Genomic DNA, 14,280 nt, shown 5'->3' with positions numbered 1-14,280 from the left:
AGTATTCTTTCAACAACACGATACTCAAACCTATCATTTTAACTTCTTGTAAAGAAATAAGTATTTTGCAGTCAAGCTCCGCCCTCTTTGGTTCATCACAATGGAGATAGGCCGGGTGGGCGGGCTTACATTTTGCCTTTTTGTTGTATTATGTGTACACTTCGTTTCCCAACGTGAAACTTTAAACATTTTTAAAATGGAAAATTTCTATAAGGAAATATCGATTTTGCAAATATTTTGCCCCATGATTACAAAATCCATATTTCTTTGGAAAAACCATTTTAACTATCTTTTAAGTTTCTTGTTATGAAAAGATGGCAATCTGGTTTAAGCAAAAAAGGCAAAATATAAGCCCCACCCACCCGCCCTATCTCAATTTTGATGATAGTTTTATTCGCCGTAAGCCCAGGGGCCAAACTTATTTGTAAAATCATTATTACTTCTCTACAACAAATTTTTTCAATGGTCTCCCTTCTTCAAATTTCGGCCAATTTTTGCCATTTTCGATACTTAACTAAATACATTTTCTTGTAGACTTCGAGCTCTAGAACTCACTTTCGGCCTCGATTCTTTGATAACTGCAACCGCTTCTCCAGAATCGTCCGTGGAAATATCGAAATTTTTACAAATCCTCAAAAATTCGCATTTCAAACCGATTCTATCGAAAATGTACCTCCGTGACCATAAGTATTCTATTTTTTTGGAATCAGCAAGTCGAGGTCTACGTTCCTGAATTTTTTCAGAATTTTCAGACAACTTTTGTAAAAGTGAAATTTTTCCGATGGTCCCCGCTTCTTCAAATTTCGGCCAATTTTTGCCATTTTCGATACTTAACTAAATACATTTTCTTGTGGATTTCGAGCTCTAGAACTCACTTTCGGCCTCGTTTCTTTGATAACTGCAACCGTTTTTCCGGAATAGTTCGTGGAAATATCGAAATTTTTAGAAATTCTCAAAAATTCGCATTTCAAACCGATTCTATCGAAAATGTACCTCCGTGACCATAAGTATTCTATTTTTTTGGAATCAGCATGTCGAGATCTACGTCCCTGAATTTTTTCACAATTTTCAGACAACTTTTGTAAAAGTGAAATTTTTCTGATGGTCCTCGCTTCTTCAAATTTCGGCCAATTTTTGCCATTTTCGATACTTAACTAAATACATTTTCTTGTGGATTTCGAGCTCTAGAACTCACTTTCGGCCTCGATTCTTTGATAACTGCAACCGTTTTTCCAGAATCGTCCGTGGATATAATGAAATTTTTAGAAATTCTCAAAAATTCGTATTTCAAACCGATTCTATCGAAAATGTACCTCCGTGACCATAAGTTTTCTATTTTTTGGAATCAGCATGTCGAGATCTACGTCCCTGAATTTTTTCACAATTTTTAGACAACTTTTTTAAAGGTGAAATTTTTCCAATGGTCCCTCCTTCAAATTTCGGCCAAAATTTCACATTTTCGAAACTTAACTAAATACATTTTCTTGTAGACTTCGAGCTCTAGAACTCACTTTCGGCCTCGTTTCTTTGATAACTGCAACCGTTTTTCCAGAATCGTCCGTGGAAATATCGAAATTTTTAGAAATTCTCAAAAATTCGCATTTCAAATCGATTCTATCGAAAATGTACCTCCGTGACCATAAGTATTCTATTTTTTTGGAATCAGCATGTCGAGATCTGCGTCCTTGAATTTTTTCACAATTTTTAGACAACTTTTTTAAAGGTGAAATTTTTCCAATGGTTCCAAATTCTTCAAATTTCGGCCAAAATTTCACATTTACGAAACTTAACTAAATACATTTTCTTGTAGACTTCGAGCTCTATAACTCACTTTCGGCCTCGTTTCTTTGATAACTGCAAGCGTTTTTCCAGAATCGTCCGTGAAAATATCGAAATTTTTAGAAATTCTCAAAAATTCGCATTTCAAACCGATTCTATCGAAAATGTACCTCCGTGACCATAAGTATTCTATTTTTTTGGAATCAGCATGTCGAGATCTACGTCCCTGAATTTTTTCACAATTTTTAGACAACTTTTTTAAAGGTGAAATTTTTCCAATGGTCCCCCCTTCTTCAAATTTCGGCCAAAATTTCACATTTTCGAAACTTAACTAAATACATTTTCTTGTAGACTTCGAGCTCTATAACTCACTTTCGGCCTCGTTTCTTTGATAACTGCAAGCGTTTTTCCAGAATCGTCCGTGAAAATATCGAAATTTTTAGAAATTCTCAAAAATTCGCATTTCAAACCGATTCTATCGAAAATGTACCTCCGTGACCATAAGTATTCTATTTTTTTGGAATCAGCATGTCGAGATCTACGTCCCTGAATTTTTTCACAATTTTCAGACAACTTTTGTAAAAGTGAAATTTTTCTGATGGTCCTCGCTTCTTCAAATTTCGGCCAATTTTTGCCATTTTCGATACTTAACTAAATACATTTTCTTGTGGATTTCGAGCTCTAGAACTCACTTTCGGCCTCGATTCTTTGATAACTGCAACCGTTTTTCCAGAATCGTCCGTGGATATAATGAAATTTTTAGAAATTCTCAAAAATTCGTATTTCAAACCGATTCTATCGAAAATGTACCTCCGTGACCATAAGTTTTCTATTTTTTGGAATCAGCATGTCGAGATCTACGTCCCTGAATTTTTTCACAATTTTTAGACAACTTTTTTAAAGGTGAAATTTTTCCAATGGTCCCTCCTTCAAATTTCGGCCAAAATTTCACATTTTCGAAACTTAACTAAATACATTTTCTTGTAGACTTCGAGCTCTAGAACTCACTTTCGGCCTCGTTTCTTTGATAACTGCAACCGTTTTTCCAGAATCGTCCGTGGAAATATCGAAATTTTTAGAAATTCTCAAAAATTCGCATTTCAAATCGATTCTATCGAAAATGTACCTCCGTGACCATAAGTATTCTATTTTTTTGGAATCAGCATGTCGAGATCTGCGTCCTTGAATTTTTTCACAATTTTTAGACAACTTTTTTAAAGGTGAAATTTTTCCAATGGTTCCAAATTCTTCAAATTTCGGCCAAAATTTCACATTTACGAAACTTAACTAAATACATTTTCTTGTAGACTTCGAGCTCTATAACTCACTTTCGGCCTCGTTTCTTTGATAACTGCAAGCGTTTTTCCAGAATCGTCCGTGAAAATATCGAAATTTTTAGAAATTCTCAAAAATTCGCATTTCAAACCGATTCTATCGAAAATGTACCTCCGTGACCATAAGTATTCTATTTTTTTGGAATCAGCATGTCGAGATCTACGTCCCTGAATTTTTTCACAATTTTTAGACAACTTTTTTAAAGGTGAAATTTTTCCAATGGTCCCCCCTTCTTCAAATTTCGGCCAAAATTTCACATTTTCGAAACTTAACTAAATACATTTTCTTGTAGACTTCGAGCTCAAGAACTCACTTTCGGCCTCGATTCTTTGATAACTGCAACCGTTTTTCCAGAATCGTCCGTGGAAATATCGAAATTTTTAGAAATTCTCAAAAATTCGCATTTCAAACCGATTCTATCGAAAATGTACCTCCGTGACCATAAGTAATTGAAAAATTGATATTTCCCTGCAAAAATTTACCATTGAAACATGTTTTAAGTGTCCTGTTGTGAAGAAGAAAACTACTTGTATTAAGAAAAACACACATAATATAAGCCCCACCCACCCGCCCTATCTCAATTGTGATGATTTTTTCATTGGTCGTAAGCCGAAGGGCTCAGCATAATTGCAATCCTCATTTTTTTACTATAGATTGTATTGTTCAAAGAAGAGTACTTGTTTTAAGTACAAAAGAAAGTCAAAGATTAAGCCCCACCTATAAAAATCCCCCCCCCCCATACATTTTGCCATGTTTTTAATTTATTGTAAGTAAATAAGTATTTTGCAGTTAAGCTCTGCCCCCTTTGTTCACGGTAACTTAAAAAAAATCCATCATAATTGAGATGGGGCGGGTGGGCGGGCCTACATTTTACCTTTTTGTTTTAATATGTGTAGACTTCTTTTCATGAACATGAAACTTAAACTATGTTTAAAATGGAACATTTGTATAAAGAAATATCGATTTTTCAATTCGGCTCCGTCCCATAATTGCAAATTCGATACAAAAATGTACCATTTTAACCATCTTCTTGTGAAAAGATGCCTACGTATGTTAAGAAAAGAAGGCAAAATCTAAGCCCCGCCCACCCACCCGGTCTCAATTCTGATGATTTTTTTTATTCGTCGTGAGCCAAGGGGGCGGAACTTGACTGCAAAATTTCTTATTTCTCTACGAGAAATTAAAAACATGTTTTTGAGTATCGTGTTGTTCAAAGAATACTATGTATGTTAAGAAAAACTTAAAGCCAAAGATTAAGTCTCATCCATAGCTGCCCTGACCTAAATAGTAATGAAATTTTAATTCGTTGATAGATCTAGGGGCGGAGCATAATTGCAAAATCCATACTTCCTTAGAAAAATTTAGCATTTTAAACGTGTTTGAAGTTTCTAAGAATAAAAAAGTCATCACAATTGAGATAGGGTGGGTGGGCGGGGTTTCTTAATATACATAGTGTTGTTCAAAGAAAAAGAAAAGTGTATGTTTTAAGCAAAAAAGGAAGCCAAAGATAAAGCCTTACCTACCACTGCGATGTTAATTGTGATGAATTTTTCATTCGTTGTCACACCGAGAGGCGGAGCATAATTGAAAAATCGCTATTTCGCTGTAAAGACTTACCATTTGCTTTAAGTTTTTTGTTGTGAAAAAGAAAATTTCTTATATTAAGAAAAAAAAACACAAAATGGAAGCCCCACCCACCCGCCCTATTTCAATTGTGATGACTTTTTTTTCATTTGTCGTAAGCCGGGGGCGGAGCTCAATTGAAATCCTCATTTTTTTTACAAAAAATTCAGTTCAAAGAAAAGTATTTGTTTTAAGTAAAAAAGAAAAACAAAAGATTAAGCCCCACCTATAGGTACACCCGCCCCAAATTCAATTGTGATGAATTTTGCATTCGTTGTCACACCGAGGGGCGGAGCATAATTTAAAAATCGATATTTCCCTGTAAAAACTTACCGTTTGCTTTAAGTTTTTTGTTGTGAAAAAGAAAACTTCTTATATTAAGAAAAAAAAAACACAAAATGGAAGCCCCACCCACCCGCCCTATTTCAATTGTGATGATTTTTTTCTCATTCGTCGTAAACCGGGGGCGGAGCTCAATTGAAAGCCTCATTTTTTTAAACAAAAAATTGTGTTCAAAGAAAAGTAGGAGTATTTGTTTTAAGTAAAAGAGAAAGCCAAAGATTAAGCCCCACCTATATACCCGCCCCAATTTCAATTTTAATGAATTTTTCATTCGTTGTCAGACCAAGGGGCGGAGCATAATTGAAAAATCGATATTTCCCTGCAACAATTCACCATTTTAAACATGTTTTAAGTTTCTTGTTTTGAAAAAGAAAACCACTTATATTAAGAAAAATTACAAATATATAAGCCCCGCCTACCCACCCGATTACAATTGTGATTATTTTTTTTTAATCGTCGAGATCCAAAGGAGTGGAATTTAACTGCAAAATCCTTATTCCTTCTCTAGAAGAAAATTCCCCTATAAGACGTGTTATTCAAAGAGTACTATGTATATTAAGAAAATTATAAAGCCAAAGATTGAGCCTCACCCATCTGCGTCCCAATTTCAACTGTGATGTTTTTTTCATTCGTTGTCAGACCGAGGAGCGGAGCTTTGCAAAATAGAAACTTCCCTACAAAAATTTACTATTTTAAACGTGTTTTAAGTTTCTAAGAATAAAAAAAATCATCACAATTGAGAAAGGGCGGGTGGGCGGGGCTTATATTTTGCCTTTTTCTCGTAATATACATAGTATTCTTTGAATAACATCATCCTGAAAAACATGTTTCTAATTTGTTGAACAGAAATAAGTATTTTGCAGTTAAGCTCCGCCCCCTTGATTTATGTCAAATAAAAAAAATCATTACAATTGAGACGGGGTGGGTGGGCGGGGTTTATATTTTACTTTTTTTTCTTAATATACATTGTATTCTTTCAACAACACGATACTCAAAAACATGTTTTTAATTTATTATAAATAAGTTGTTACGAGGCTCTCGACCGCGACTAGGCTCAACCGGGAAGGCCGTGGGTGATGGTACAAAAAAAAAATAAAGATTGGAGCCTACAATTAATTAAATTTATTTAGAACGGGGGAGGTGAGTGACTGTGTGACTGAGTACAAACTATCGATCTAAATATAAAAAAAAACTTAAATAAATTACTATTCTAACCTTATGAGTACTTCGCGTCCGTACCGCAACAGTGCCGTTCCTGGCGGTGGCGAAGATGCCGAACGCGAATATACTTAAATAATAAAAAAATACAAGAAAATAAAATAATACCTAATACCCTATAACTAACGCCTCTCCTTCTTTCCGGAGTTCAACACGGCGTCCTCACTTAGAAAATGAGGTGGGGCGGGGCGGCTAGTTGACCTTCGTCCAAACTTCACACAGAAAAACCTTTCCACGCCAAGAGCGCAAAAAGATGGCAACACGTAGAAACGAGGAGGGAAAAAAAACCCAATGGTAAAAGTAATGCGACAAAGAAAAAAAAAGGCCTGAAAAGAAGATTGACTAAATTTCAATCCAGAACCCAATCCAGTAATTACCTCTGATGGTGTGCGGCCTTAAAGTAGATTTTCGGGGGTCTCAAAAACACAGGACACACGTCCTCGTTCCCAAATGCGGTGGCCTCAAATCGTCTCTAACGCAATTTGGAGAAGAGTAATGCCACAACTGGCTAAAATAAGGGGTCTACCTCCAAAAATGGCCCCTTCGCACTGGATACCCTGAAAACACTTGCACCCGTTCCCAACGACTCGAAAAATCAAAATGGAGTCCCTCCTGGTTTTTTTTTTCCCTTTCTGTGGCATGCGCGGTCTGAAATACCCAAATTGATTGAGGGAGGGGAAAATATCGATACCCCGAATCAATGAGAGCTGTCAACTAACCTCACAAACTCATGTAAATAAACAAAATCAACCAAAATCGTATCAAAGTAAGTATTTTGCAGTCAAGCTCCGCCTCCTTGGTCCACGGCGAATAAAAAAAATCATCACAATTGAGAAAGGGCGGGTGGGCGAGGCTTATATTTTGCCTTTTTCTCGTAATATACAAAGTATTCTTTCTTTGAATAACATCATCCTGAAAAACATGTTTCTAATTTGTTGAACAGAAATAAGTATTTTGCAGTTAAGCTCCGCCCCCTTGATTTATGTCAAATAAAAAAAATCATTACAATTGGGACGGGGTGGGTGGGCGGGGTTTATATTTTAGTTTTTTTCTTAATATATATTGTATTCTTTCGACAACACCATACTCGAAAACATTTTTTTACTTTATTGTGAATAAGTAAGTATTTTGCAGTCAAGCTCCGCCCCCTTGGTCCACGGCGAATAAAAAAAATCATCACAATTGAGAAAGGGCGGGTGGGCGGGGCTTACATTCTTCCTTTTTCTCGTAATATACATAGTATTCTTTGAAAACATCATACTGAAAAACATGTTTCTAATTTGTTGAACAGAAATAAGTATTTTGCAGTTAAGCTCCGCCCCCTTGATTTATGTCAAATAAAAAAAATCATTACAATTGAGACGGGGTGGGTGGACGGGGTTTATATTTTACTTTTTTTCTTAATATACATTGTATTCTTTCAAGAACACGATACTCAAAAACATGTTTTTAATTTATTGTAAATGAGTAAGTATTTTGCAGTCAAGCTCCGCCACGGCGAATAAAAAAAAATCATCACAATTGAGATAGGGCGGGTGGGCGGGCCTACATTTTGCCTTTTTGTTTTAATATGTGTAGACTTCTTTTCATGAACATGAAACTTAAAATATGTTTAAAATGGAACATTTGTATAAAGAAATATCGATTTTGCAATTAAATGTAAAATCCATACTTCCTTGCAAAAATGTACCATTTTAACCATGTTTTAAGTTTCTTGTTGTGAAAAGATGGCTACGTATATTAAGAAAACAAGGCAAAATATAAGCCCCGCCCACCCACCCGGTCTCAATTCTGATGATTTTTGTATTCGTTGTGAGCCAAGGGGGCGGAACTTGACTGCAAATTTCTTATTTCTCTATGAGAAATTAAAAACATGGTTTTGCGTTGTTCAAAGAATACTATCTATATTAAGAAAAAATTAAAGGCAAAGATTAAGCCCCACCCATACCTGCTTGATCTAAATAGTAATGAAGTTTTCATTCGTTGATGGATCTAGGGGCGGAGATTAATTGCAAAATCCATATTGTTACAAAAATTTATCATTTTAAACGTTTTTTAAGTTTCTAAGAATGAAAAAATCATTACAATTGAGATTGGGCGGGTGGGCGGGCTTTCATTTTGACTTTTTGCTTTAATATGTGTAGATTTCTTTTCACAACATGAAACCTAAAACATGTTTACAATGGAACATTTGTATATAAAGAAATATCGATTTTGCATTTACCATTTTAACTCTGTTTTAAATTTCTTGTTGTGAAAAGATGGCTAATTATATTAAGAAAAAAAAATCAAAATATAAGCCCCGCCCACCCACCCTATCTCAATTGTGATGATTTTTTTTATTCATCGTGCACTGGAGGGCAAAGCATAATTGCAATCCTTATTTTTCTCCAAAAAACTGTGTTGTTCAAAGAAAACTATGTTTTAAGTAAAAAAGAAAGCCAAAGATAAAGCCCCACTTATATCCTTTTTCAAAATTTCAATATTTTCATGGCATTAGCTTTAATCAACTTTAAAATAACAATGAATATAAGAGAAGCAGAAGCAACGGATGTACAGTAGTATAATTCGAAAGAGTTATTAGGGTGTCAGGAAAATTAAGTGACCTAAAAATTATACAATTTAATACTCAAAATATATCTCCTCATTAAGTAATTTTACTGGCTGCATACTTAACAAGTGTAAAACTGTGGTGTAAACACTACACTTTGATCAGCACTCGTACACTTCAAACACCACATAAATAAAAAAAAAAAAAAATTAACAACCTAGAAACCAAGTAACAAGTAACTGGAAACGAGAATATTTTCCACGGATACGTTAGCACGTGAAAACAAGATCTTGATTTTTTTCTCAAACAATAATGCTTGCGTAAATTTAACTAAATGACGTAAATTACTCAATTTGCTTTTAATTTAATGGATAGACATCTAATGATAGCTAACAAAGCCAAATACACAAATATAAAAAGTGCCACAATGTAAATTGCAGTAATAAAACGAAACGGTTTAAGAAAACCAAACAGCATTTACTTGTTTACTAAAGTACGAGTATTTAAAGGAAAAAGTTCACTGCCTGATTCTCTAGAAAAAAATTAGCTGTGAGTACGACTCTCCGAGGTGAGTGTGCAAAGTGAGCACGAGGAAAAGTGAGTGTCATGGATGGACCATTTACTTCAATTGATTCGCGTGATACATCCTTCAATTTATAGCAAGTGCAAGTGCCAATATTGTTATAAAATAAATCAATTTAATGAACTTCGCCTGCTATAACCAGTTTCAATGTCGTTACTTTTCTAAAGAAGTTTTTACACAAGATTACAAGTTTCATACTGCTAAAGAACATCAAAGTCATAATTTTAGAGAGCCAGAGTCTCAAACTCCATCGTGTGGTAAAGAAATCGTGTGTTAAAAACTTAGAAAACAAAAAGTTTATTCATAAAAAACACGAACAAAAATATTTAAAGACTACTTAACGAGATCTTAAGCAATTACCGCCGACATAAAAAAACTTGGTCAAAAAAAATGTACACGACAAAAAACGGACACACTTTTTAACATTCCTCAATTTAGTGCTAAAATATTGCCAATAGACGATACAATTTCATCTAATTATCGCAATGACTTGTTCCATGATCGTTAACACAGCAGCTGGTCAATCAGTTTCAATTTGAGGTGCTGTAACCATGCGGGACACAAGTGTAACTCAAATTTTTAAGGGAACTCTCCCTCAACTGATCGCTGTCATTACTGGTAAGTACCTATTTTTAATTTTTCGTAATTTTTGTTACACAGGGTTACGTAACGAATACGCGTTAGACGCAACGTCCCTATTTTTTGGTTGGTGATTTTTTCATTCCTCTAGGTACCATGAGCGCCCTTTCCGATGGAATGCACTACGGCTGGTCCGCCCCCCTCATCCCCGTCCTCCAATCCGACACCAGCCCTGTGAAAATCACCGAATCCGACGCCGCCTGGCTCGAAAACATCTACCTCCTCGGAGGGATCGCAGGCCTACCCGTAACCATCTTCCTAGTCGACCGAATAGGCCGCCAAAAAACCATCCTAGGCGCCTGCGTTACTAGCCTCATCGCTTGGACCACCATCGCCGCCGCCACTTCCATCGAGTGTCTTTACGCCGCCCGATTCCTCGCGGGCTTCTCCGGCGACGTCAACTTCGTCGCCGCCCCCATGTACATCGCCGAAATCGCCGACCAAAAAATCCGGGGTTTCCTCTCCGGCGTCATCTACCTAATGATGCTCATAGGAATCCTAATAATCTACTCAGTGGGACCGTTCGTCCCCGTTTATGCCTCGTGTGTCGTGGGGGCGGTATTCTTAATCTTCGAACTCATCACCTACCCCTTCATGCCCGAATCGCCATACTACCTTCTAGCCAAAAACCGGTACGAGGCGGCGCAGAAGTCGCTACGCCGCCTCCGAGGCACCCAGAACGTGGATAAAGAGTTACAAGAGATAGCTCAGGCTGTGCAGCGACAACGCAGCGAGCGTGGCCGCCCCCAAGACCTCCTACTAGTCAAGAGCAATCGCAAAGCCTTGTTGATTATGAGTGTCCTCAACGGGTCGCAGCACCTCAGCAGTATTAGTGTGATATTGATGAACTTGCACAAGATTTTGGAGGCGGCGGGGTCGATTTACATCGCTCCCAAAGCGGCGGCGATTATTTTTTCAGCGGTGATGCTTTCAGCGGCGTCGTCGGCGTCGTTCGTTATCGATAGGTACGGCCGCAAGATTCTTCTAACCACTTCTAGTTTCCTAACTGGGCTGTCACTACTCGTCGTGGCGATCTACTTTCAGTTGAAGAATTCGGATATTGATGTGGCGGCGGTCAGTTGGATACCGACGGTGGCGGTGATGGTTTATGCAGCGGTTTTCAAGATGGGGTTAGGAATGGTGCCGATTGTGATGACGGCGGAGCTTTTCCCTGCACGGGTTAAAGCGATGGGGATAACCGCCTCCAATATGATGTATTTAGTTTTTGCGCTGGTTTCCATTGAGGTGTACCATGTGTTGAGTGAAAAGTACGGGATTCAGGTTCCCTTTTTTATGTTTGGGGGGGCTTGTTTGGTCACGGCGGTGTTTTCCGCTTTCTTCATTCCGGAAACTAAGGGGAAAACTCTGGATGAGATCCAGTTTATCTTGAAGGGGGAACCGTATCCCCCACGGGGTCTTGAAAATGGTAGTAAAAGTAAGGACAGTGTTGAAGATAAAGAGGGTGAAGTTAGGCATTAAAGTTGATAGTTTGTTGCCAATTCGCAAGCTTAGATCATGTACATAGAGGCAATAATCTGTGACTAGAAGTGATAACACCTTTGTTATTGTTAAATTCTTCTATGTAGGTTTAGAAATCGTTGATAGCTACTTGTGATTTAGAATAAGATGCAAAGAAAATGTTGTGTATGCTGTTTTCTGTAACTCATCCAATAAATCGGAGATTTGTCTCAGGTTATTAAACGGAATTTTGCTCTATCTTGAAGTACAATAAAACAAAACCAGATTTTTTTTTAAATATGGCAGCACACACTGTAAGGAAATTTTACAGCTTTACATTTTTAAAAAAGACAGTTGGGACCCCCGAGAAGGTTTCACATTAAAAAAATCGGTCGCAAGTTGTTTCAACAAAACATCCCTAGCACCGAAAGTACAATGAAACATATCCCGCATTTCCGAGTTGAGTTTTTACTTTACACAATTTTGTGATGACCTCATCAACATTTTTCCAAGGACACGAATATCAACTTGGATTGGTGCAGTGTTGTACTTGCTAAGATAAGACTGACTGTGGCAATTACATACTCCCTAAGAAAACAGTTAAAATAAGATTGATTTTGGTAAATGACTGAACAATATTAAGAGTAATCACTGGAATGAAGAACGGGTGGGTGGGCGGGGCTATTGCTTAGGTATAAAAGATTCTGAATGAAAAAGTTAAACTTAGCCCGCCCACTCACCCGTTAGTTCATTTTTACTTCCCGAGCGTAAGCAAAGGAAGTATTGTAATCGAGTCCGTCGGCCGACTCTCTACTTTTACGTTTTCTCGATCTTTCATGACCCCTAGAAGACGAAGAAATAGGTCTCCCATTTCCGTCTGTCTGTCCGTCTGTCCGTCCGTCTGTCCGTCCGTCTGTCCGTCTGTCCGTCTGCCCCCGGATTTTTATTAGACAGATAATCTCCGAAAGTACTCGACCGATTGTTGTGAAATTTTGTACTTATATTAAGAATATCATGTAGATGGTAAAACGCTAACCAAAATTTGTCTAATCATCCCCACCACTAATGCGATGACGTCACTTCAAAATTGTACATAGTAAATGGGTTTTCAATTGTATAAAATAACATAGTCCTACACATGTAGTTTACAACTCTGAATCGACTTTTCACCCGAAACGTCCAGATTTTTGGAAAAAAAATCAAAATTATAAAACAACATTTTGAAATTTAATTTTTAATCTGCTAACCAGAATGCTTTGAAATGTTGCAGATGTTTTAAGGCTATAAAGAGCATCATAAATCTTTAGTCAAAAAATATTTGCTTATCCCCTCCAAAAACTTGATGACGTCAGCTCAAAAGTTTGTGGAATAAATCATATCTAAAATGTACAAAATATGACGAGTCCGTACTTGTGATCTATCACTCCATTCATATTTTTTGGATTTGCATATACAGGGTGACTCAAAAAAATTAATGAATGCGTAAATATATTTTATTGATTTAATCAGGAACTACAAAACCGAATGCTCTGAAATCTTGCAGATGTTTTAAGGTCATAAAGAGCATAATAAATGTTTAGTCAAAATATATTTGCTTATCCCCTCCAAAAATTTGATGACGTCAGCTCGAAAGTTTGCCGAATAATTCATATCTAAAATGTACAAAATATGATGAGCCTGTACTTGTCATTTATCACTCCATTCAAATTTTTTGGATTTGCATATACAGAGTGACTCAAAAAAATTAATGAATTTTATTCTTAGTATTACACTACATCTATCCCAACTGATATACGTGTCCTTGCAAAAATGTTGATGACGTCATCGCAATTTTTTTTTAAATTCCCACTACAAAAATGTAATGAGAAAAAAAACACAATAGGCATGCAGTCGTCAAGTTTCCGACAGCGAGGGAAGTACTGTCTAAACTCTTTAGACCAATTTTTTTCTTCAGAAATAGGAAATAAATATTGTAACAAATAAATAATACAACTGGCTGAACAATATTAAGAGTAATCACTGGAATGAAGAGGGGGTGGGTGGGTGGGGCTATTGCTTACGTATAAAAGATTCTAAATGAAAAAATTAAAGTTAGCCCCGCCCACCCACCCTTCGCTCATTTTTTTCTTCAGAAATAAGAAATAAATGTTATAATAAATAGTACAACTACTGAACAATATTAAGAGTAATCAGTGGAATGAAGAGGGGGTGGGTGGGTGGGGCTATTGCTTGCTTATAAAAGATTCTATATGGAAAAGATAACGTGGACCCGCCCACCCACCCGTTGTCTCATTTTGTTCTTCAGAAATAAATGTTATAACAAATAAATAGTACAACTGACTGAACAATATTAAGAGTAATCAGTGGAATGAAGGGGGGGTGAGTGGGTGGGGCTATTGCTTGCTTATAAAAGATTCTATATGGAAAAGTTAAACGTGGACCCGCCCACCCACCAGTTGTCTCATTTTGTTCTTCAGAAATAAATGTTATAACAAATAAATAGTACAACTGACTGAACAATATTAAGAGTAATCAGTGGAATGAAGAGGGGATGGGTGGGTGGGACTATTGCTTGCTTATAAAAGATTCTATATGGAAAAGTTAAACGTGGACCCGCCCACCCACCCGTTGTCTCATTTTGTTCTTCAGAAATAAATGTTATAACAAATAAATAGTACAACTGACTGAACAATATTAAGAGTAATCAGTGGAATGCAGAGGGGGTGGGTGGGTGGGGCTATTGCTTGCTTAT

The 14,280-nt window shown here is 36.7% G+C and overlaps 1 protein-coding gene across 5 annotated transcripts; it reads left to right on the top strand.

Moving 5' to 3' along the window:
• The first annotated feature begins 9,330 nt into the window (after positions 1-9,330).
• On the top strand, positions 9,331-11,776 carry LOC135136379 (facilitated trehalose transporter Tret1-like). 5 transcript variants are annotated; one of them, XM_064065615.1, is made up of 3 exons: positions 9,331-9,416; positions 9,945-10,049; positions 10,162-11,776. In XM_064065615.1, exons 2-3 carry the CDS (start codon positions 9,983-9,985, stop codon positions 11,547-11,549), a joined length of 1,455 nt encoding a protein of 484 aa, XP_063921685.1. In that variant the 5' UTR covers positions 9,331-9,416; positions 9,945-9,982; the 3' UTR covers positions 11,550-11,776. The 5 variants fall into 5 exon arrangements, with proteins under 5 accessions (XP_063921685.1, XP_063921687.1, XP_063921684.1 ...); XM_064065617.1 differs by having other exon boundaries at positions 9,348-9,416; positions 9,948-10,049; XM_064065614.1 differs by having other exon boundaries at positions 9,362-9,445.
• The last annotated feature ends 2,504 nt before the right edge of the window (positions 11,777-14,280 follow it).

Source organism: Zophobas morio, unplaced genomic scaffold, assembly GCF_036711695.1.
Source record: "Zophobas morio isolate AGI-343-1 ecotype UQ-CSIRO unplaced genomic scaffold, CSIRO_AGI_Zmor_V1 ptg000026l, whole genome shotgun sequence".
Classification (NCBI taxonomy): domain Eukaryota; kingdom Metazoa; phylum Arthropoda; class Insecta; order Coleoptera; family Tenebrionidae; genus Zophobas; species Zophobas morio.
The sequence above is the reverse complement of the archived record's forward strand: the minus strand, read 5'-3'. Positions and strand labels throughout refer to the sequence as shown.